Here is a 25,139-nt window from a genome sequence, read left to right as displayed (position 1 = left end):
GCTCGTTGTGGTCGAATCAATTCGAATCTCACATTTGAAAAAAGATATTCAGCAAAAGGGTTTGTTCTCTTTCTCATTTCAACCAACATTTTAGCAATCTTAGTTTTATTTTTGTTGTTTGTCTGGAACGTGTATGTTTGACTCTGTTATAAATTTTTGATGATATCGAACGATTCATAATTGTTCCACTGTTCCGTTGTTTGTTTAAGATTCTCTTGATTTGATTCAGTTTGTTGAGTTTTCATCTGACACTTTATTTGGGTACAAATATGAGTTTGTTGGTAATGTAATTACTTTTTACCCTTTCTGCATATCAAATATCTGAGGTTCAGTTGAGTTTATTGTCTAAAAGATGGAAATATATGTGTGGATTACTATGCCTTACATGCATTTTGGTCTTAATCGATTTTATTCACAACGGATCAATCGGCCTTGTGACTCGTTGTTCATCGAATGCAGCTTAATGTATTAGGTAATCTTTTCTACCCTTGCAATGATAATATCGAGCTTAGTAAACAAATTCTAATTACTTCAATTTAAGATCCATCGTATGAATTTGGTCTGTCGTACTTATGAAATTTGATTATTTAGTTGTCCTAAGTAATACATTAGGCATTTGTTGACTTTGATAAGTTAATTGAGTGCTTAATTTTGAAAAGAAATAGCTAGATTTTGTTACAACCAATATATTTTTATATCAAGAAAGGAAATGGTTGAGAAATTCAAGGGCTTTATCAATTGGGTCTTAATTTCCCAAAGCTCCCATAAACTTGACCGGTTTCTTTTCTATTGTACCATTTAATTATATCACATGAGGCCCTCACAAAATTTATAATTAGTTGTTGAAAATGAACACTCGTAGTTGCTCTAGACCTGTTTAATATACTATCATGATTGTGGACACGTTCGCGTGACATGATTACGATTTCTAAAAAAAACGGAGTATGCGTTCGCGCAACTTCGGCCAAATTTTCTTAATAATGATAAAGTGTTATTAATTGTGGACATGTTCGCGTGACATGATTTTTGACACGCCAAACAAATGGGTACACGTACGCGTGATCCGTTTTCAAGATAATTTTCTTAATTTAAAAGCGGTTAAGAGGTGAAAGCACATAGGTTCCAAAATGAGTAAGTAAACAATTTAGTAAGCCAAGTATAATCAAAGCGACCGTGTTAGAACCACGGAACTCGGGAATGCCTAACACCTTCTCCCGGGTTAACAGAATTCCTTATCTGGATTTCTGGTTTGCGAACTGTAATACAGAGTCAACCTTTTCCTCGATTCGGGATTTGAACCGGTGACTTAGGACACCATAATTATCCCAAGTGGAGATTCTGAATCTTTTAATAAATATAATCCCGTTTCGATTGTCCTTTAATTGGAAAATCTCCCTTATATACCCCTTCTCGGGGGTGTAGTGAAAAAGGAGGTGTGATAGCTCTGGCGACTCTACTAGGGACAAGAACCCAGAATCTCTGGTTTAGTGTTCAAGAATTCGAGCTTGTTAATATGATTTTGCTTGGCTTTATTTATTGTTGATATTACTGTATTTTGTAAACCTTTTGTGCTAATTGCTGCCTATTTACTGCTTTGATATTGTTTGAATTGTATATAACTGTCTTCTTACACCACCCCTCTAAGTCTTCTGAAAATGGTGCACACGTTCACGTGGCCCACTTTTCTGTAGAAATTATACCAAATAGAACGAGGCTGGGCAAGCGACAAGGCCGGGTAGACTTTAGTGCTCCCGATACGTCACCCCCTCTTCGGCCCCAGTTGTCTGCTCGGGTACCTAAGTCTAGAACAAAACCTTAGGATTTAAACCTAGAAAAATATAACCTCATGTCGGATCTCTAGTAGGAACGCTTGTTTGGATCACGTGCATTTGACTTAGGGGACTCAACACAGGGATTGGGTCCGTTTAGGACAGGTGTACCCAAAATAACAGACCATCTTGATGCATCCTATATGCTATATGTTGCATTTCTTCAAGGGTAAAAGGGTCGTTTGGCGGACCAATGATAGTTGAGGGCAAATGAAAAAAGAAGAAAAAAAGAGGTTGAAGTGTGAAAATAAAGCAAGTAGGGCCCAGTTATGTTTTCTTTCGCATTTTGTTAAGAAAAAGAAAAAAAAACAAAACATGAAAAATTTAAAAAAAGATTTTGCACCTTTTCATCATTTTCCGAAAATCAAAAAAAGGGGAAAAGAAACTCCAAAATGAGTTTACATATTTTATCATTTTTCAAAAAAAAAAAAAAAAAGACAAAAACATATTTTTCTCTAAATTAGTTTTTTTTTAATTCTCGTCCGTATCCAATCTGCCCGAACTACGCATACCTGATTCTCGTCTTTCGGGACGTGATACGTAGGCAACCCACGTAGGGTCCGGTCTTCCTAGTGAGTTTAGTTTCTTGGCTTCGCGGTGTCTTAGCCAAATCTTGCATTTTTAGCCACTTTTAGCCACATAAGTTAATTTTGCAAAAATAGCCTCAATTATTTCTTGCATGTATCCAATAGGGAGTGTTATTGTCTCACCTAGTGTTGGTTTGAGTTTTTTTATACAGATGTGGATCTTACCAGGGTTTGAGCATGATAGACACCCCGTGACCATCCAGTCAGGATCGCTCATTCAGGAGTTGCTTAGGGAGATTCGTTTTAGTTTTTATGTTTTGAGTTTGTTCTTCATTTTATGTCGTCTTTTACTTTTTAGTTTTGTACAGTAACGTCGAGTCTTTTGTTATTGTACTTTCTACTTTATATTTGAAAAAGTGTGTTGTAACTCAAACACTCAAAAAAAAAGAGGTTTCGTGTTTTATATTTCTGTTAGAAGTTTTCTTTAGAATACTAATTCTTTTAAGGTGGTTTTCCTTTAGGAAATTAATATGTAGAACTCAAAATAAAAATTGCTATTATATTTCCTTTTAGTACATTAAGACTAAAAATTCAAAAAAAAAAAGAGAATTTTCTTTTAGTACCTCTTTAAAAGTTTTCTTTAAGATTTTAGTTCCAAAAATCCAAAATGATTTTCTTTGGAGGTGCTTCTTTGGGAAATTGATGAAAAATGAAAAAAAAAACTTTTCTTATTTTCATTAGAACTTTAGAATATTGTACATAGGATAAAAAACATACTTTTTCTTTGGTTTATTTTCAGAGTTTCTTCCTTACGTAATCAAAAATTCAAATCCAAAAATAGTTTTTTTATCTTTTTCATTTCTTGTTTCGAAATCTTTTCTTCAGGATATCAAGTGGAAATTCAAAATATTTTTCTCTTGTAGGGTTTTTTCCTTAATAATCTCCCATAGAGTATTTGTTTCAAAAAGAAAAAAAAGAAAAAAAAGACATGCTCGTTAAGCTTGAGTTTAGAGTAGGTTATAGAACATTCAGTCTAGAAAATAAAAAAAATTACTTCTTTTGTTTCTCTTTTCTCATCAGAGCAGTCATTAAGCTAAAAAGAAAAAAAAGAACGTTAGTTTGTTTAATTTATTCCCGATCTTCCAGAACTACGCAAAGATCTGATTCATGTGGCGTCATGATATGTAGGCAACCTACATAGGGTTTGATCGAATTATTTTTTTTATTATTAAGATAAAAAAAAAAGAGGAAAAAAGGGGTGAAAAAATTATGGGACGTGAGAAATGAGAGAAAAGAAAAGAGTGATAATTAGAAAAAAAAAAGAGGAAAGAAAATGAGCGAGCTAAGAAGTGCGAGCAAAGAAAAGAAAAGAGAAGATTCAAATGGACAAATTGGGATGATTCCAAGTGACCTTGTGACCCTCGAAGTCATTCTTGAACCGTTAATTGTTGCTAGGTGCATTGCACGAAATGTGATATTTTTAGATGTTAAATGCCCTAACGCTAACATGATGACTTCATTTTTTTCCTCTTTGTTCTCCTCATTATAGTAGAAGGGTGGTTGGTTTGTGGTTCTTAAGGTAACTCGTCCATACAAAACAAGGTCAAAGGGCAAGGTAGCCATGACTAGCAAAAACTTGGGCACAAGAGTTGTTGACCCGTCAAGGGAGTTTGTGGAGTCAGAGTCTGAATTAAAAGAGGAGGTCCAAAGGGTGAAACAACAGATGGCAGAAATGTATCAGTCTTGGATCAGGGGGCATCCTCCACCTTCATTCCCCACTAACTACACTAAAAACCCTGCAACTATTCCACCACTATCACAAATCCAGATTCCCACTGCTGCTGATATCTCCCCACAACCTTTTCACACTCTACCCGCCAAAACCACCTCATATCCCACTCCTTTGGCCACTCATGCTCTTGCAGCTCCTCCACCAGCTATTTTTCCTCGATCCTCTAATGAGACTGTGTTCGAAGTCCCTGATGCCCAACATTGTGCTCCAGAACTAACTTTCAAAGTCTCGGATCCATATTCTCACATTTCTCATTTTGAGCCTCCCGTTGAAACTGAATAACCTGCTAAGACAGTGGAGCAAGATGAGATATCCAGGAAGGTGAAAATCTTAGAGCTGTCTTTAAGAAACATGCAAGGGATAGGGAGCCAGATGAGCGTGTCTTACAAAGACTTGTGTTTGTTTCCTGAGGTCCAACTGCCTGCTGGGTTTAAGATGCCGAAGTTTGATTTTTATGATGGACATGAAGATCCTGTGGCCCATCTGAGAGGATACTGTAGTAAGATGAGAGGCGCCGGTGGGAAGGACAAATTATTTATGGCATATTTCAGTCAAAGTCTGAGTGGAGCAGCTGTAGAGTGGTACACCCGCCAAGATGCTAGCAGGTGGTACACGTGGGATGATATGGCTCATGCCTTTACTAGGCACTTTCAGTACAACATAGAAATTGTCATGGATCGCATGTCCCTCACCAAGATGGAAAAGAAGCCTAATGAAAGCTTTAGGGAATATAGGCTCAGATGGAGAGAGCAAGCTGCCAGAGTCAATCCCCCGATGGAAGAAAAAGAGATGGTCGGGTACTTTCTCCAAGCTCAAGATCCAACTTACTTTAGGCATTTGATCACGGCTGTGGGTATGCCTTTTAATGATGTGGTAAAAATGGGAGAAATGGTAGAAGATGAGTTGAAGTCGAGCAAGATCATGAGCTATTCTGCTTTAAAAGCAACAACACAAGCAATTCCAAACAACATAGGAAGCTTGTTGGGTCAGAAGGAACACGATGATGTTGCCATGGTTGTTTCAGAGTCACGACATGGACCAAAGGGCCCGCTTCACCAATATACCCAGCCTCAACTCCAACCCCAAACCTATCCCCGAGCTCTATATAATCCACCTCAGTATTATCCTCCGAATAATGTCCGGTCATCTGTCTAACCACCAGGTCGCTCCCTATGGCGAGCACCATCACCGCATAATGTATTCTTGTCTTCACAACATTTTAGAGCACCCAACAACCCTAGGAAATAGGGGCAGGGAAGAGAACAAAGACAAATAAATAGTTTCACGCCAATTGGGGAGTCCTACACAAGCTTGTTTGAAAAGTTAAAGCATACTGGCCTGATTGAGCCGCTCCTCGGCTATACTCCAGACCCATATGCAAAAGGCTTTGATCCTACTGTACGATGCATGTACCACTCTAATGTCCAAGGGCATAGTATTGAAGATTGTCGTTCTTTGAAAAGGGAAATAGAAAGAATGATTCAAGAAGGGGTAATTGTGATCAATAACAATGGCAGGGAGCATGCGAATCCTCTTGGGAACTTGCTGACTGAAGTTAATGATATTGAAGTTGTTAATGGTTTTGGCAATGTTGATGTGGAACCCAGTGGCTAAGATGTCGTGCTTGGTAATTGGAAAGACGCTACATCTCTTAGCTAGCTGGAGAGGAGTCTTGGTGGTTTATTTTGTTGTCATTTCTGTTGTCCAGGTTATTTTCAGGGTTGTAATCCGGATATTGTCTTGTGATTCAAACCCTTCTATCCTTTTTATTTTGCCTAGTTTGTTTTTTCGTAGTAACATGTTTAGTGTTATTTAGGTTTGTTCCAGGGTTGTAACCCCAGTTTATTTTACTTGTTTTGTTGTTCAAACTCTTTCACTATTTGTCTAATGTAAATTTCTGTTTTCTGTTATTTCTAGTCATTTTTGTTTAGTTCTCTTTTCTTTTTATAGTTCCTTTATGGCTGGATCTAGTGACATGACATGCAAACATAATTCCAAGCCTGGTCTTAAAGTTAGTTTAATCATGAAACAATGAAACAATTTTAAAGATGATGGGGACATTTGAGGGAAATAAGTAAAGGAATTTTGAGATCACTTCAAGCCCGAATTATGTGAAACTGGAGCAGATAGAACATAAAGAAACCCTATTGAAATGTATCCTGTCGCATCAGGTTGAAGCTAAAGGCAATTTTGCCCCTAATTGGCATGGGCCGTTCGTGGTAATGAGAGTGTTAATGGTGCTTTGTATTTAATGGATGTAGAAGGCAAATGTGTGGATATGGCTATCAATTCTGATGCAGTCAAAAAATATTATGTGTGATTTCTTTGGTTTGTTTAATTGTGCTGTTTGTATCTGGCATGCCTTGAAGATTGGAATGACGAAGGCATTTTATTCTGCTATCTCAACACTTTATCCTTTATTACCCCTTTGAGCCTTATTTATTTTCTTTCATATCCCTCTTTTGGAATCAGAAGCAGAGTTAGAAATACAGATACAGAATAAAAAAAAAGAAAAGAGGAAAAGAGAAGAGAAAGAGAGAAAGAAAAAATGGGAAAAGAGTAAAGAAAAGAAAAGAAAAAAAAAGAAAAAGAAAAAGAAAAAAAAAAGGAAAAAGCACAAAAAAACAAAGCAATTCCTATGTAATGAACTACGTTCGACCTGATTCCTTCTAAGGATACGTAGGAAGCCTCACAGTTCGGTCTCATCAAAATAAAAATTCAAAAGTTCCCAAGCAAAGAAACTGGGGAAGAAGTTGTGGTTGTTGAAAAAGACCTGATTCCAAAAGTTGTAATTTTGAACCCATTCAAGTTGTTTTGAGCCTTCATGATATCTTTTCTTTCTAACCCTATCCAAAATCCCACATTACGGTCCAAAGAAAGACCTTCCGATCAATCTTTAAGGGATGCCAAGTTAAGCAAATTAGAAGAGTGATTCACATCAGGGGAAACACTCCGTTCTGCATAAGGAAAACAAGAATGAGAGAGTCTTATCGGTGAAAACCTTCACAAGCACCATAAGGCGACAATAAGTTAAGAGAAAGAACAAAATGAGAGAGGCTTGATGGTGAAAACCCTTCGGGCACTACAAGTCGAATAAGGATCGTGAATCAGATTGGATAATCGGAGCATTGAAGCCCAGTTTCACGGTTTAGGGGTATAACAAGAGTTGAACATCAGACTTGCTTGACAGATTAGGCCACTTAATCCAAAGGTGTATGTCATGGTCATTAGAGTTGGTATCCACATCTGATAAGTTTCTACTTTGTAGTTTTCTTGTTAGGAATAATCTTTTTCCATTGTCCTTTACTTTGTTCCTTTTGTCTTGTTTACTTCCTCTTCCTGAGTCTGTTTGGTCAGAACAAGTGAGAAATGACATCAAAATTTGCCACCAGCTTTCCAATTGCATAAAACGAAATTTGTCTATAACATCAAAGTGGCATAAGTCGAGAAAGAACAGTATGTGCACTGTGTGAGTGGAAATTGACATGCTTTGGGATTCATATGAAGTACAAAGGTTCGGTATATGTCAATTCATGAGCACAATGCAACAGATAAAGGGTATTAGGTTTGAACGGATCAGAGGTTTTTCTGTGATAAGGGTGACAGAGAAAGTGGTTAGTCAATAAACAAGTAATGTCTTTCAAGTTGAAATCAAGGTTATCATGGCAAGTGAAGGAATAATCGCCCGCAAAGTCAAGGCCAAAAACCAACCACCGTGTTTAAACTCACAAGTTTTCTTTGTCTGAAATAGGGATGAAAGCTATGTTTATATCAAAGCTTAGAAGCTTGAAATTTTCAGGTGTAATGCCCAAATTCTACTTACGCAAAGGCTATTGATAAGATCACACATCACCCCCAGGAGACACACTCCCGAGTCTGGGTTTACAAGTTATATCTTATTGTAGGAGACACACTTCCTAAATTGAGATTTTACACTTAGGAGACGCACTTCCTAGTTTGATCATATAAGTTTTAGTCACTGAAGTTCTCACCCCTAGGAGACGCACTTCCTAGTCTTGGTCATTTAAATTCACCCCTAGGAGACGCACATCCTAGTTAGAGTCATTGAAAATTTACCCGTTAGGAGACACACTTCCTAGTAGGGATCTTTCAGACTATACTTTTTAGGAGACTCACTTCCTAGCTTTGGTCATTTAAATTCATTCCTAGGAGACGCACTTCCTAGTTTAAGTCATTAATGTTCCACCCCTAGGAGACGCACTTCCTAGTCTTAGTGTTTCAAGTTATATTTCATTGTAGGAGACGCACTTCCTAAATTGAGATTTTACCACTATGAGACGCACTTCCTATTTGGTTCATTTAATTTCATTCCTAGGATACGCACTTCCTAGTTTGAGTCATTGATGTTTCACCCCTAGGAGACGCACTTCCTAGTCTGGGTCTTTCGGGTTATATTTTTGCTTTAGGAGACGCACTTCCTAAATTGAGATTTTCCCCTAGGAGATGCACTTCCTAGTCTAGTTCATTTAAGTTCATTTGTAGGAGACGCACTTCCTAGTTTGAGTCATTGAAGTTTCACCCCTAGGATACGCACTTCCTAGTCTGGGTCTTTCAGGATATACTTTTAGGAGACGCACTTCGTAAATTGAGAGTTCATTCATAGGAGACGCACTTCCTATTTGAGTCATTGAAGTTACACCTTTAGTAGACGCACTTCCTAAATTGAGAGCTCATTCATAGGAGACGCACTTCCTAGTTTGAATCATTGAAGTTTCACCCTAGGAGACGCATTTCTTAGTCTAGGTCTTTCAGGATACACCTGTAGGAGACACACTTCCTAAATTGAGATTTCACCCCTAGGAGACGCACTTCTTAGTCTGGGTTTTTCAGGATACACCTGTAGGAGACGCATCTCCTAAATTGAGATTTCACCCCTAGGAGACGCACTTCCTGGTTTTGGTTCATACAAGTTTTACCCGTAGGAGACGCACTTCCTAGTTTGGTTCATTCAGGTTTTATTTTTAGTAGACGCATTTGCTAGTCAAAGTTTTGGGTTTTACTCATAGGAGACGCACATCCTAGTCTAATCATTAGTTTACTCTCATCATTGCATCAATAGTATAAGTGGTTTACAAAATTGATAACAACTCACAAATCTTTCTAGTGCAAACTGGGGCAGAAAATTTCGTTTGTTTTGTTTGTTTTGATGAAATCAGGCGCCCACCTGGAGAACAAGGGAAGACAGTTCAAGTTTCAAGGGAAAGCAGTTTCGAAGGAAGACAATTCAAGTTCAGCAATCAGGCGCCCACCTGGAGAACAAGGGAAGACAACTCAAGTTTCAAGGGAAAGTAGTTTCGAAGGAAGACAACTCAAGTTTCAAGGGAAAGCAGTTTCGAGGGAATACATTTCAAGTTTCAGCTTTCAAGTTCTTACTGATATTTGGTAACATGATTTAGTTTACACTCACATATGTGCCCTGCCACCAAACTCGGGCAGAAAATTTTCTTTGTTTTTTCTATTTTTGTTGAAGTCAGGAGCCCACCTGGAGAACAAGGGAATACATTCAAGTTTCAGCAATCAGGAGCCCACCTGGAGAGCAAGGGAATACATTTCAAGTTCAGCAATCAGGAGCCCACCTGGAGAGCAAGGGAATACAGTTCAAGTTCAGCAATCAGGCGCCCACCTGGAGAGCAAGGGAATACAATTCAAGTTTAGCAGTCAGGCGCCCACCTGGAGATCACGGGAATACATTCAAGTTCAGCAGTCAGGAGCCCACCTGGAGAGCACGGGAATACAGTTCAAGTTCATGCAGTCGAGCATCCACCTGGAGAAAGGGAAAACATCTCAGATTATAATTCAAGCCAGCGACAAAAGAAGCTCGCGGCAAAAATGCGAGTCAACAGTCCGAGGTGATCAACAGAAGTTAGTCACAATAAAGGAAAAAGGAGAAGGACAAGAAGTTAATCCAAATGCAGAAGTTTATGAAAGATGTGAGCTTCTCAAGATATGGTTGAGGTCACAAGCACTACATGTCCGGTCTTGATCCGAAAATCTGAAGAAGAACGAGCTAGCACCTGCAACTAGCAAGCGTCAAGGTTCAAATCTAAAGTCTGCATGAAAAACCATTCAAGACTCAAGATCAAGCTTCAGAAGACTTATAGATAGAAATCTTGTAACTCGTAGTTGACAGGCTTAGCTAGTCCTTTTCATTTATTTTGATTTTAATGTAATAACAGGACCGCGGATCGGAACCTCGGTGGAATGGAACCTCGATTGGCTCTTCACCTCGGCATACTTCATCATCTCACTCACATCTGAACTACACGTGGCATGATTCCTTTATAGCCAAGGATATGTAGGCAGCTCAGATACCAGGGTTCGGTCACATCCCCATTTTCTCTTAGTTTTAGTCTCTCCAAATAAAGATCGGGTCAAAACACCTGTCTAGTCATTCTTTGTCTAAAAACTGTTCGCGTTTTCAGTCAAAGAGGGGCAGCTGTAGACATGTGATTTTTGACTCTCCCCAAGATTTTTTATATTTTAGCATGTAAATATTTAATTTTGGCCTAATATAGCTATTTTCAACTATTTTTGACTTCTTTACTTTATTTTCTTCACAAAAATGAAAATTACAAAAATATTTTAGTTTACGCATCTTTCATAAATTTAAATAAAAAATATATAAAAATAGTAGCTTATTTTTATCTTTATATAATTTTGAAAATACAAAAAAATATATAATAGTTTCATGTTAGCTTTTGCATTATGTAGTATTTTTATCCTATTTTAAAATGAGTCAATTAAGGTGTTGGATCACAATTTTAAGAGTTTTAGAGTCCAATTTTTGGCCCAATTCGGATTAGTCCATTAAGCCTAGGGACCCTTCTAGACTCTTATTTGGAACAAAAACAAATAAAAAAGACCCTAAGGACTTAACACAAAAAGACCTAGGGACCAATTGGGAAAATACACGAAATACACATCTAGACCTAGACCTACATAATATGGGTAAGCCTAAATCAAAAGGGAGGAGAAGGCTTAAAAAAAATTTGCAAAAAAGGAGCGCCGTTTTTTTGGAAAAGTTTCGGACCCCCCCCCCCTCTCAACCTTCTGTAATCGTCTTCTTCGTGAAGACTGAACTTCAGCAGCCTAACGCCATAAAAAACCCATAGCTGACCCTTCTCCATCTTCTTCTTCAACTCCTTCTCTCACCGGTAAGTGGCGAGCACGCCGGAAAACACACAGAGCTCCGTCGCCACTACTCCTTCTTCTTCATCTATCATAGCTACAACAGCCATGAAACCTGCTTGAACCCTCCGTGAAACAGTTCCTCAAATTAGCTCCGAAAACAGATCCAAACCCAGCGTTGAAAACCCACAAGAGAAGCAGCCTTATCTTCACATACGAACAACATCTCGGACTGTTGCTGTTTTCGCAGAGAAACATCCCAAAATAACTCTAAACCACCCGTTACTGTCATGGGGTTTGCTGGTCTCATTTTCTAGTTTATTTTGAGTTTTCCGACGAGTTTTTGAGGTATGGATTGGAGGTTCCGTTTGAGTTGCCGAGGTTCAATACGTCGAGGTCGCTAGTTCATAGTTCAGTCAGTAGCTCGTTGTGGTCGAATCAATTCGAATCTCACATTTGAAAAAAGATATTCAGCAAAAGGGTTTGTTCTCTTTCTCATTTCAACCAACATTTTAGCAATCTTAGCTTTATTTTTGTTGTTTGTCTGGAACGTGTATGTTTGACTCTGTTATAAATTTTTGATGATTTCGAACGATTCATAATTGTTCCATTGTTCCGTTGTTTATTTAAGATTCTCTTGATTTGATTCACTTTGTTGAGTTTTCATCTGGCACTTTATTTGGGTACAAATATGAGTTTGTTGGTAAGGTAATTACTTTTTACCCTTTCGGCATATCAAATATCTAAAGCTCATTTGAGTTTATTGTCTAAAAGATGGAAATATATGTGGATCACTATGTCTTACTTGTATTTTGATCTTAATCGATTTTATTTGCAACAGATCAATCGGCCTTGTGACTCGTTGTTCATCGAATGCAGCTTAATGTATTAGGTAATCTTTTCTACCCTTGCAATGATAATATCGAGCTTAGTAATCAAATTCTAATTACTTCAATTTAAGATCCATCATATGAATTTGGTCTGTCGTACATATGAAATTTGATTATTTAGTTGTCCTAAGTAATACGTTAGGCATTTGTTGACTTTGATAAGTTAATTGAGATGCTTAATTTTGAAAAGAAATAGCCAGATTTTGTTACAGCCAATATATTTTTATATCAAGAAAGGAAATGGTTGAGAAATTCAAGGGCTTTATCAATTGGGTCTTAATTTCCCAAAGCTCCACTAAACTTGTCTGGTTTCTTTTCTATTGTACCATTTAATTATATCACATGTGGCCCTCACAAAATTTATAATTAGTTGTTGAAAATGAACACTCATAGTTGCTCTAGACCTATTTAATATACTATCGTGATTGTGTACATGTTCGTGTGACATGATTACGATTTCTAAAAACAAAACCGGAGTATGCATTCGTACAACTTCGGCCAAATTTTCTTAATAATGATAAAGCATTATTAATTGTGGACACGTTCGCGTAACATGATTTTTGACGCGCCAAACAAATGAGTACATGTACGCGTGACCCGTTTTCAAGATAATTTTCTTAATTTAAAAGCGGTTAAGAGGTGAAAGCATATATGTTCCAAAATGAGTAAGTAAACAATTTAGTAAGCCAAGTATAATCAAAGCGACAGTGTTAGAACCACAGAACTCGGGAATGCCTAACACCTTCTCCCGAGTTAACAAAATTCCTTACCCGGATTTCTGGTTCGCGGACTGTAATACATGGTTAACCTTTTCCTCGACTCGGGATTTGAACCGGTGACTTGGGACACCATAATTATTCCAAGTGGCAACTCTGAATCTTTTAATAAATACAATCCCGTTTCGATTGTCCTTTAATTGGAAAAACTCCCTTATATACCCCTTCTCTGGGGTGTAGTGAAAAAGGAGGTGTGACAGTCATCATACGACCAGGCGAATATGTCCTCATATTCCCTTAGAAATTCCGTGTATTCCTTCTTTTCTGGTGGCGATAAGTGGACACTGATTCTCGTTTCTTTGACGTTCTCTACATCTCCCAGGTTAACAATCTCGGTCTCGTCCAGGTTGGACTTAGGTCTGTTCTCAAAATTCTCAACTTCCTTAACAACCTCTTCTGGTATTTCATCTTCCTCTGAATCTGTGTCTGTATGTTGCATTGTCTCGTTGCATGTCACAGTCATTGGTTCATCAAGATAAGTAATAGTAATGCTGTATAAGTAAAGTAATGAGAGAAAACAATAGTAATAAGTGTTGATTCATAAGAAAAGTCAGAATGCTTTGATAAATTACATAATTGTTTCGAAAATTGAAGATCTTACTGCGGAAATTGAAAACATGCGAGAGAAAAAAAATAACAATCTTTTAGTAAATCAAAACAGTGTTTGTTTTAGCCTTGCTACCCCGAGGCTCGTTGGGCTCTAGTTGTCCTGATGGTCCAGTTATTGAGGCGAGCCCCTCTGCTTACGGCTTTTATGGAAGGGCCTTCCTCCCCGTCCTCCTCGAGAATTACACAACAGTCCATATCACTATCTTCTAAGAACAAATTCTTCACCGCTACCAATGCTTCCTCTTCTTCTGGCCCATAAATAATATCGGCCGGTTGGAAAGTCCGCTCCAAATGTGGTATAGGCTGCTCCAGCGGATAGTAAGGACCACGCCATGGTGGCGACCAGCTATTGAATTCCTCCCAGGTATACTCATATACCAGACCGAAAGTGGTGCCATGTTTCTTGAGTTTTATAGGCTTAGCGATTCCTTGGAGATTCTTGCCGAGCCCTTTGCCAAGTTCTTACCCACACCAATTTAGTATACTCTCGATCTTGTTGTCCCACCATTTGTCTTTGTCAACAGCATTCACTCGTTCAATGTGATGGTAAGTCTCTCCACCTAGCTTCTTTCTCCCTTCGATTGACGTAATGGTCTGGCGATTGTATATGGGGTTGCTACGATCGCCGTGAATAATCACTTCCTGGTGGTTCTATTCAAACTTTACTGCCTGATGTAGTGTTGATACTATAGCCCCAGCGGCATGGATCCATGGCCGTCCCAACAGTAGATTGTAAGATGTCGGCACATCTATCACTTGGAAATACATCGAACCAAGTTGGCCCCATTTGCAAACACAGACTAATTTCCCCAATAGTGGACCTTTGGGAACCGTCAAAGGCTTTCACGTTGATGACTCCATCCTTTATCTTATGCAGTCCCTTACCCAACTTCTTGAGCGTTACCAGCAGACAAATATTGAGGCTGGAACCCCCATCAATTAGGATCCTGGTGATAAAGTAATCCTCGCATTACACAGTGATGTGTAGTGCTTTGTTGTGCCCCAACCCTTCAAGCGGTAGCTCATCCTTATGAAAAGTAATTTTGTGACTTTCCAATACCTGTCCGACCATGTTAGCCATTTCTTCGCCAATAATGTTGCTTGGCATGTATGCTTCACTTAGCACCCTCAACAAAGCATTCTTGTGTGCCTCAAAATTTTATAGCAAAGTAAGTATGGAGATTTGCGCCGGTGTTTTGTTCAACTGGTCGATGACCGAGTATTCTTTGGCCTGCATCTTTCTCCAAAGATCATTTGGACCTGTCTCAATGATGGGCGACCGATTGGAGGCCTGCTTGCTTGAGTCAGCTAGGTGTTCTGGGGTATAGACCCTGCCGGTCCTCGTCATACCCTGTGCGGTAATAGTTTCCTCGAACCTAACCTTGCCCTTCCTCCTTGCCTCAGCTGTATAGTCCCATGGTATAGCCTTGGTATGGAATGGTGTTATGGCCGACATCGCCACTGGTATTGGCATGGACATATTCACTCCGAATGGAGCATGTGCTTTGGGAGGTAAAACTACAACTTCAAATGGTGGAGGTGCATTTGCTGGAGTCACGAATTCGACCTCAATTGGTGTTGGTGTCTTTGCAGTTGCTTCGAACTCAAGTGGCACAGACATGTTGAGTTCAGCATCCCTAGATGGCTGAATTTGGACTATTATTGGATTAAGAGTAACTATTGGTTTCTTTGGATCATCACCTTCTATGATCAACCCAATCGACCCCTTGGGATCCCAATCATCCTTTATTTCGATCATGTGAACGCCTCCACCCTTATGGTCTAGCAGAGGGTTATTGCGAACATTTGGAGCAAGTTCCTTTGCCACAATAATTCTGTTGTCAATCAGAGCCTAGATGTTGTCTTTCAGATAACGACATTCGTCGATGGTGTGTCCCTTCATGCCGGAATGGTATGCACAGAATTTGTTTGGATTGACCTATTGAGAAGGGTTCTTTGGGGTTATGGTAGGGATAGGGGTGACATAACCAGCGGCATTGAGTCTCTCGTACAACTGGTCAATGGGTTCGGCAATGGTTGTATACTGTTTAGGAGGTCTACGGTCAAAATTTGGTCGAGGTCTAGGGAAGTTTTGGTGTGTAGGGGGAGATTGATAGTGGGATGGTTGAGCATTGTAGGCTTGGTAAACAGGTGCAGGTTGGGAGTATCTGGGTGAAGTAGGCTGATATGTGGGAGCTGGAGGTGATTGATAAGTGGGTGGTAGAGTTTGGTAAGAAGGTGAGGGTGCTTTGTAATTTGGTGTAGGTTGATATGTGAGTGGAGGCATCGGATAGGTTTGGTATTTGATGGGAGATTTGGTTCTCTGTGCAACATTACAGCCCCTACGTCCCTTTTCTTAGATGCACCACCAGACTGTAAGGCCTTGTTTGTAGCTTGCAAGGCCTCAAAGTTTGTGACCATACCGCTTTTGATGCCCTCTCCGATCCTCTCACCCAGCTTGATGATGTTAGAAAATTTATGGCTTTCAATCAACATTAGCCGCTCGTAATACTGTGGGTCCTGAGCCCGAACGAAGAATTTGTTCATTTGTTCTTCCTATAAGGTAGGTCTGACTTTAGCAGCTTCGAATCTCCAGCGAGTAGCATACTCGCGGAATGTTTTTGTGGGCTTCTTCTTTAGGTTCTGAATGTAGAACACATCTGGCGCATTTTCTGTGTTGAACCTGAACATGTCCATGAAATCGGATGCCATACTCACCCAGTTTGACCATTTCTTTGGGTCTTGGCTAATGTACCAAGACAGAGCATCTCCTTTCAGACTCCTCATGAAAAGCTTCATGCGGATCCTTTTGTCTTTCCCTACTCTGACTAGCGTGTCATAATATGTTCTCAAATGGACCTTCGGTTCACCTATACCGTCAAACATCTCGAACTTCGGTGGTTTGTACCCCTCCGGCAGCTCAACATCTGGTTGTATGCAGAGATCTTCATAGTTTAAACCCTCAATTCCCTTACTTCCTTCGACGCCTTGAATTCGGCTAGTCAGTTTCTTAAGTTCTTCAGCTAGGTTCCTGATGAGCGAGTCTTTATCATCAGACTCGAGTGTGCTTGAGATGGGTTGGGTGGAGTGTGGCATGGTCTCCACATAGATGGGGGTGTTGTGATGGGTGTGAAAGTGGTCATTTGTGGAGTTCAAGGGTTCTGGGACGAACATCGGAGTATTGTTGGAAGTATAGCAGGTGTTGTAGTGGTGGTGAGGAGCGGGATGGTTTTGTGGCTTTGGGATATTTTGTGGAGGTGTAGGGTTCTAAGCATTTGAGAAGTTGACATCGGGAGTGGTGAGGGAAAATGATAGATTTTCCAGATTCCGAACCTGATCAAGTTCTTTTTGGAATTTCAGCAGCTTTTGTTCAAGCTGGGATTCTCTTTCCTTAGGAACCAGAGTATCATGGCCATGAGCGACCTCTACCCGTTCAGTTGAGTTTTCCTTTCTGGAGTTGTTCACATCTTCCATCTTTCCTTTGTTCTTGTTTTTGACAGGACCAAGAGGAGGAGTGGGTGGAGGGCCCCTGGATCTCGTGGAATAAGATGATGTTGCTAGAGTACACGAACTAACCTTTGGGGAAGGGGAATAAATAAACAAAAAGTAAAAACAAAAAGGTAACAAGTTAGTGAGGATTATAAGAAAATGTTGATATTTAAACACATAGTGCAAAAATGTAAATCATGTCCTATTTGGGAACCTCTTTGTGCTCGAGGTAGGCCTAGAGACAAGTTGATTTGGAGAACTTAGAATGCTAAATGCCTTATTTTATTGGAAAAAAGTAGACGAATCCCAAATCGACACTAAATAACCGAAAATAAAATATCACTAGTGGCTATTGGCCTTATTACATTCATAAAACGAAAAAGTAAATTCCTATCTACTTGATCCCAGAAGGACCTTCCCCAGACTCGGCATCTTTGGCTCCATCGAACAGCTTTCCCAACTCACGAAGTCCCAGCAATAGGTAGGCTCTAGCTAGATGTCCACCCTCATTTCCCTCAGCATTCTGGCAATCCTCGATTCTTTTGAGAAATTTCCTTTCCAGCTCTACTATGCCCCGCTCCAAGTACCCCAGTCGCTTGTTGGCACTGACAGCCATGTCTTTCCACTCCTCGATCAGTTTTTGGTTGGCTTCTTGTATCTCACGGTGCTCGCTTTCACATTCTCGGATCCTCTTGCGCAGTTTATTGTATTTGACCTGCGCTTCGGCCCTTTCATCTATGATTATGTGGCCCCTAGCAAGTCCTGGTTGGCCCAGACCATCATGATTAGATTCTAGCTAGCCTGAATAGTAGGGAGCGCAACCAGCATGGTATCTGTCTGGCTCGATAGTATATCTTCCCATAATGATCTTGCAATGCCACATATGCTGAGCTTGGCACTTATAAGGACTATCATCAGCTTGGAAGTCAGCCTGGAAGTGACTCATCTTGTCGACCCTTGGTATAACCTGCTTCTTACCAGCCTGTCTCATAACTCGGAGAGGGACATAAGGGTAGGTTCCTCTCAGACCGTTTAATATTAGAAATGGCGCATCCCTGGATCGGGCGATGAAATCCTCAGTAGGGAACCATTTGAACATCCATTGTACCCGGTCCTCGGTAAGGTTATCAAATAAATCTACCCATCCTCTGGCATCTTCTGGCTAGGCGAACATGTTGGGCACATAGTTCATTTGCTTCGGATGATGGAAAGCGATATGATCGTCCCAGTCTCTTCACTGAATTTCCTATCGGTATTCACCCCTTTGGAGATGCTCCATGAGCCAGAGCGAAAGTAGCAAATTGCAGCCCTCGAAGTGTTTGACTCCTCATTTACACTTCTCCAAGGCTCAATATATCTCTGCAATAATCATGGGCACAATGCTGAAAGGTTGCCCACCAATGCCCTCCATTAGAGTTTTAGTTACCATAGCCAGCCTGGTATGGATCCTTGCTTTCTTCATTGGAAACACTATCAACCCCAGGAAACAAAACATAAATAAAAAGACCCTTCGATGAATATGCCCTAATGATGTGATGGCAAATTCGTCAGGATAGGTACGGTAGGACTTGTTGTGACCGTACCTCTCATACAAATAGTCGAAGGGGATATAAGATTCCTTCAGACATGTCAGTTCTGGATTCTACTTCAGACCCATCATTTTGAGAAAACCCCTGCCCTTGTGGTTCTCAGGCATTAACAATCCCGATGTTTCCCATGGTATACCGGCCAATCTTCTTATTTCTTCTAGCAAAGGTGTCATTTCAATGTACCCGAAGTGAAACACAGACCTCTCACAATCCTAGTATAAAGTGGCAGCTTCTATGATCTTGTTGTCGGGTTGGATTTCCAGGAGAGAAGGTAGGTTGCCCAAATATTTACGGACAATGGTTTGATCACTAGAGTGAAGATCCTCCCACCAGCTTAGCAATTTTGGGTGGATGTTGGTGACCATGCCGAATCTGGGGACTTCATGCCTCATATTTCTGCAATACAAAAGGGTTAGGCCCTTACCCCCACCAGATTTGACTGTTTAATATCAACAATTAGCATAAACGCATCTAGTTCTCCAAATAAATGCACAGAACGTGATGATGTCCGTTTGGGATTAGGGAAACCGAGTGGACTTTAGACAAGGCTATCTTAAAGAGTCATTATGCGGACAACATAATTGACTCAGCTAGGTTTGACCATGATGCATGCACAGTTAAACAGAGTAAGGTTTCTATGGGGTTTTAGACTGGTACCCTTGAGCAGACAACTCAAGGGGGAAAGGCACGGAACCGTCGACTACACCGTTGATCGACTGATTTTACCACAAATACGCCTTTTCTGGATTTAGGGGTGACAATATCGGAAGAGCGCAATCACTCATTATAAGTGTTGCTATGGTATTTTGTTTGGCACGAGTGGAATATGATGTTGAGCATGATTATGCAACAATTAAAGCAGGTTGTCACGTATTTGCACATTAGGAAAGCAGTAAATACAACAGTTGTTTCAAAATTTAAAGCGGTAGTAAAGGAAAGTAGTAAAGGAAAGTAATAAAGAAACAAAAAGACAAGTCAGTTTTGCAATCGAAAAGAAAATTGAATGCTTGAAAGAAATAAACAGATAATTGCGCATAAAGAAGCATAAATTCACAATAATAGTCTGAAATGGTAAAAGCCTAAAAATCCCCAGCAGAGTCGCCATGCTGTCGCGCCCCCTTTTTCTCGCAAACTTGGGTTTATGACATTTGGTATGGGACAACTCGTTCCTTTTGGGAACTGGGTTTTACAATTTGAAGAGTCGCCACCTAATGATTTAAGGTGCATTAGGATATCAATAGGGTTTAATTTTGAATAACCAGAGATTAGGGTAAGGGCTTGAAATTATTCCAAGGCGAAGGTGTTAAGCACCCCTCAGAATCCACTACTGTAGTTCCCAGCCAGATAATTATTGTGAATTTGGGGTGCAATTAACATGTAGACAAATAGGGCTCAAATAAGAGGGGGTTTCATATAATGGTTTGCAAATAAACAAAGTTTGGAAGAGCAAAGAAAGCTGATTTTTTTAAAGAAGGAGTTGAAAGAAATAAAGAAATAGGGGAAAGGGGTCCTAGGTTTATTAACAATATGGATCACCCAACACAATGTCCGGTAATTACTCCTCAATGAGGGGCTATACATGACATTATCGCGTGGTCATCATATCCATATCTACCCTTCCCACCCTGTTAAGGTATTTAAAGCACGGATTGGTCTCATTTACTTATTGCATGCTATTACCCGTCTCAATCCTACCAGTCCCGGAGGCATTTAGGACTATTAATCCTAAAAGGGAGAGATATTAGGCTTATTTGTAGTTTCAAAGGAAAAACTCTAAGGCGACATACAAAACACGTATTGCAAATTGGGGAAAGCATATAACAAGTAGAGGCTCAGATATGCCTCCTTAAACAAAGAAGCACGTAATTAGCATGACTTACACATACTGTTTAGGTCTGATTTAAAAGGAATTAAATATGAGTGAGAGGAAATTGTTGAGACAGTTTTAGCTTATCACATTACTCAGATAAGAAGTTTGAATCAGGCCTGCCTGCTGGTTGTAATTATTAATAGAAGCAGATTCAGTTTATATTTATTACCCTAGGGCTTGCCTAAGTGTTGGACAAGGATCCTATAAGCATGGTATTTACTGGATTCAAAAAGCAATGAAACAGTAAGGCTCGAAATGAACTGTTTGAATGCATACTCGTTAAACTTGCTAAGTGAGGGACTCAGATTATTGAAAGAGGGAGGCAGAATTTAAACGAATTGATTACAAGTTCTGCAAATGATAACAACCATTACTATTGGTTTTATATCTATCACTGAGTGAGGCGAATCAGATTTTTTATTAGAAACTCCTATAGGCATGCTTTTTAGGCGTTACTGATTTTAAGACCTTATAGACGTAGTGTCGAAATGCAGAGCCTTATAGACATGATTTCTAAGTGAAGTTTGAATATGCAAAATCCTATAGTCACGATTTCTAAGTGAAGTTAAATATGCAGAATGCTATAGACATGATTTATAAGTGAAGTTAAATATGTAGAATCCTATAGACATGATTTCTAAGTGAATTTTGAATATACAGAATCCTATAGACATGGTTTCCATATGAGGTTGAATATGCAGGAATATAGTAGTTCTATAGTCATGCTTTCTACCCTTTGCATACATAGTTACCCACCCTTTTTCACTGCCCAGCCCCAAATGTTTATTACAAATTATTACAAACCAGAATAAATAAAATTACATCAGGAAAAGTAAAAAAAAGTACAACTAGAGGAAGCCTGATTCTAACTTCCTCTCTGAGTTACATGATAGTCTCAATGGGACTCCGGGAAATGCTCACACCCAAATTGCATTATCAGAATGGGAATAAGTGCAGTGTGGAAGGGTCAGCCCTCAAGTGTCCAAGTTCAGAAGGAGATCAAGGGGTCCCAAGGCAAGGCTCACAAGAGGGGGCAGAACTTAAAGTCTAAGAGAGAGTGCAAGTGAGGAATAGAGTTCTAAAGGGGTGAAGGATAGGGAATCAGCTACAAACAAGTACACAAAAGGGGTTCAGGGGAATAGGGAAGTTGCAAAAAGTCCATGTTCTTAGATATTTAGCTAATTCTGGGCATGCACAGCAATAGAGAGTGTTGTTGTGTTTACAAATCAACAAGAATACACAACATATGATAGTGACATGGAGGTTGTGATTCCAGGGGAATCAAGTTTGAGCCATAGACAATAATACTTAATACTGTCATGCCTTAAACAAACCATTAGCATCAAACACATTAGGATAGGGGGTTTGGGATTCATAATAGGAAGGAAATTACAACATGCTAAAGTAAATTCCGAACTAAACATAAGCAATAGGCGGACATGCAAGTGAAGGTATTAAATAAATATATTGTTGTGGTTGCTGAAAACCTTAATCAGGACATACCAGTTTCAAAGGAGCAAAATACAGCAGTAGCAGTACTTGAAAGAAAACAGGCCACAGTACAAGTAACAAGAGAAAGAGTGCTTTTTGAATGTGAGTGTGAGTTCAGAAAACTAAGAGTGTTCATGTGTTTGTGTCAATGAAAGAGCATGGTATTTATAGTTTGAAAACATGCAGAGAATAAGGTAAGAAAATAACCATGTACCAGTTAAAATCAATCAGTAGAAGAACTTTCTTTAATTAAAGAGTTCAAACTTAAACGGTAATAAACAAAAATCATTTAAGGAAAGAGATCAAATAAGCATATTGTGCAAAGTATACAATTAGGGGTAAATACATAGGAGTTTAATTAAGTGAAGGATCTTTGAAATACACGGTTAAACATAATAAGGCAAGAATCAATCAGTACATAGTAAATCAAGGAGTCAAAGATTCGAAATTACTGGTTCATGAATAAACCAAGTCAGAAAGGCTAAGGAAAGTTTTCAAATCAGACCAAAATATAAGGAAATTAGTAAAACAAGGAAAAAATCAATCACACTTACACAAGGAGGTCTGAAATCAGTCAAAAATTGAAAGTCATTTTAGAGGAGAAGCTCAGCATATATAAAGAGCACACAAGTATTAGGCATGCGAGGTTGAATTTAGGACAAAGAAAAGTGTCATGCAATTGCAAAATCAGTAAGTAGTGGACTATAGGAACATGGTAGTCACATAGGTCAGTTTCAGTAACTCAGCAATGGAGAAGGGAGAGAGTATCAAATAGCATACAAAGGGTCCAGTAGAAAGACCTTAGAAGAGTTTAGCAGGGATTCAGAATCATATAAAGAAACAAAAGATTTTGAAATTCAGTCGAGCAACAGATGAAACAACTTCAGAAACTCAAATAGGTCCAAAGAACTTAGGGTTTTGAAACCAAACAAGTTCGGAGATGAGGAACAAACAAATCACATAGCAAATAATATCAGAACTCGAATGAACCCCAAATCTTAGGGTTTTTTTTCATAAATCGAGTGTAGAGGTGAAAGACAAGAGAATCAGGCAAAAATATCAACAAAGAAAATAAAATCAGAAACCCTAAGAAAGAACTTAAGACTTTAACATAAAGAAACACAGTAGAAGAATAAACATAAGAAATATAGTAGAAGAACAACATAAGAAACACAGTAGAACATGCTAAAGATCAGAGAGACTTCTAAATATCTTGCCAAAACCCTAAATCGGAAAAGATAAAGGTTTTGAAAGTAGAGTTTTGATAGAAACTGAGAAAGCGTTTGAAAGTTTAGGGAAAACACGGATCTAGAACAGGTCCAAAGAAATCAGAAGAACCCCAAAAGTTAGGGTTTTAGATGAAGAAAGGCTTGAAAAGTCATTGATCTAAGCAGGAGAAGTCGAGATCAGGCTCGAATAGCTATGGCTGGCGGGAGCAAGGTCGGAGATGGCCATAGAACTCGAATCGAACAAAGTCTGGGCCAAGCTTCTTCAGGATAAGTCCTTGAAACTATAGTAACCAGGCATGTAGGAGTTATAAGAGGCCGGTATAGGACTTCAACGGCCTTGGAAGCCATGGATTCCGGTGATTTTAGGGTGGAAGCGGAGGGAGGCGGCTAGGGTTTGAGGGGAGCTTGAGAGAGAACTGGGAGAAAGAGGGGGATTCAAGGGTAGCTACAGAAGGGAAATGATTAGGTTTAGGGGTTAGGTCAGGCTAAAAAAGGAAGGGGTTAAGGGTGGCCGTTGATCAAAATGATCAACGGCCTGGATTAAAGGGGAATCCGTGCGGGTTATTTTAAAGGGTAGTGGATCGAGTAGATTTAGGATTTGGGTTGGGTAATTGGATTTGAAATTGGGTTTAATTGGGGTGTCAAATGTGGCTAAAATTGAAATGCAAATGGGCTAACATTTAAATAGCCATTTTTCCTTTATTTATTTTATAAAAAATAGTAAAATATTTTTTGAAAATAAATTAAAGGTACTAAAATAATTAATAATATATAATTATCAAATTAAAAATATTGGAGTCGATTTTATAAATATAATTACAATTAAATCTTGAAAGAGGCCAGTATTGCAATTATATGCAATTTAGCTTTACAAATACTAAATAAATTTGTAAAAATATGAAAAATTATACTAGCTATATTTTAATATAAATATGAGAATACAATAAATGAATCACCTAAAATGATAATTACTGGGGTTTTCTTGATAAAATAGGGCAATAAATTGATTTAAAAAAAATCTATAAATTAAGAGAAAAATAATAAAACCTTGGGACATACTTATATGTGCACATACATGCTATTTTGAGAGTATTTTGTATATTAAAAATATACAGGAAAAAATTGGGTATCAACAATTCATATGTTTTGTCTTGTCTTTCAACCTCTGTAACTTTAACCAAATTGAGTGCATAGTATGCCCATGTACTTGTTGATTCCACACCTCATGAACAGTCCTTCAAACTCCTTATGATTTAGCAGCACATTATATAGTCTAAAAGTCTTTGGCAGATGATTTTTGGCTACATCAGTGTTAATAATAATTGGGGAGTAGTCAGATACTCCTGGCATTTCAAAAACTGCCTCTAAGCTACTGTAATGTGTAAGCCAAGAAGCATTCCTAAAAGCTCAGTCAATATTGCTGTATATTCTACTCTCTGCATCTTTTTTATTATACCATGATCATTGACAGCCTTTCCTACTTAATTTCCCCAGTCCAATATCCCTTATGCATTCTTGAAAATCCACAAGTCCAGCTTGGTGCATAGGTTGCCCATTGATCTGACCATTAATAGAAAATACATTGTTGAAGTCTCTTATAACCAGCCAAGCCTCATGCATATTACTATGTATTTGTCTGAGCTGCTTTCATAGGCCCCTTCTTTTATTTATTTTGTTCTTCCTATATACAAATATTATGTAACCTGAAAAATTTGATCCCTTGTCCTTCATTTGGCAGTGTATCAATTGAGTAGTTGCCAACAGTATATGGAGTTGCACCATGTTTTCCTTCCAAAAGAGCCAGTTTCTCCCATATTTACTTATAACTTCATTTGAGTATACTTTCCAGTCTTTACAGAATTTCCTTTTAACTTTTCTCACATTTCTAGGCTTTATCTT

At 38.9% G+C, this 25,139-nt stretch overlaps 1 protein-coding gene across 1 annotated transcript; it reads left to right on the top strand.

The window, feature by feature from the left end:
* The first annotated feature begins 4,499 nt into the window (after nt 1-4,499).
* Nucleotides 4,500-14,515, top strand: LOC138884172 (uncharacterized). The gene is made up of 3 exons (XM_070165158.1): nt 4,500-5,162; nt 5,719-5,856; nt 14,450-14,515. The coding sequence occupies exons 1-3, from the start codon at nt 4,500-4,502 to the stop codon at nt 14,513-14,515; spliced, it is 867 nt and encodes a 288-aa protein (XP_070021259.1).
* The last annotated feature ends 10,624 nt before the right edge of the window (nt 14,516-25,139 follow it).

This window comes from Nicotiana sylvestris, chromosome 2, assembly GCF_000393655.2.
Source record: "Nicotiana sylvestris chromosome 2, ASM39365v2, whole genome shotgun sequence".
NCBI classification, from domain to species: domain Eukaryota; kingdom Viridiplantae; phylum Streptophyta; class Magnoliopsida; order Solanales; family Solanaceae; genus Nicotiana; species Nicotiana sylvestris.
The sequence above is the reverse complement of the archived record's forward strand: the minus strand, read 5'-3'. Positions and strand labels throughout refer to the sequence as shown.

What these genes read in the sequence shown, in the direction of transcription:
- LOC138884172 (XM_070165158.1), top strand. Translation starts at nt 4,500, where the DNA reads ATGCAAGGGATAGGGAGCCAGATGAGCGTGTCTTACAAAGACTTGTGT. An exon ending in AACACGATGATGTTGCCATG is followed by an intron (nt 5,163 to 5,718) that starts GTTGTTTCAGAG and finishes ATGATATTGAAG; the next exon opens with TTGTTAATGGTTTTGGCAAT. An exon ending in TTGTCATTTCTGTTGTCCAG is followed by an intron (nt 5,857 to 14,449) that starts GTTATTTTCAGG and finishes TATCTTATGCAG; the next exon opens with TCCCTTACCCAACTTCTTGA.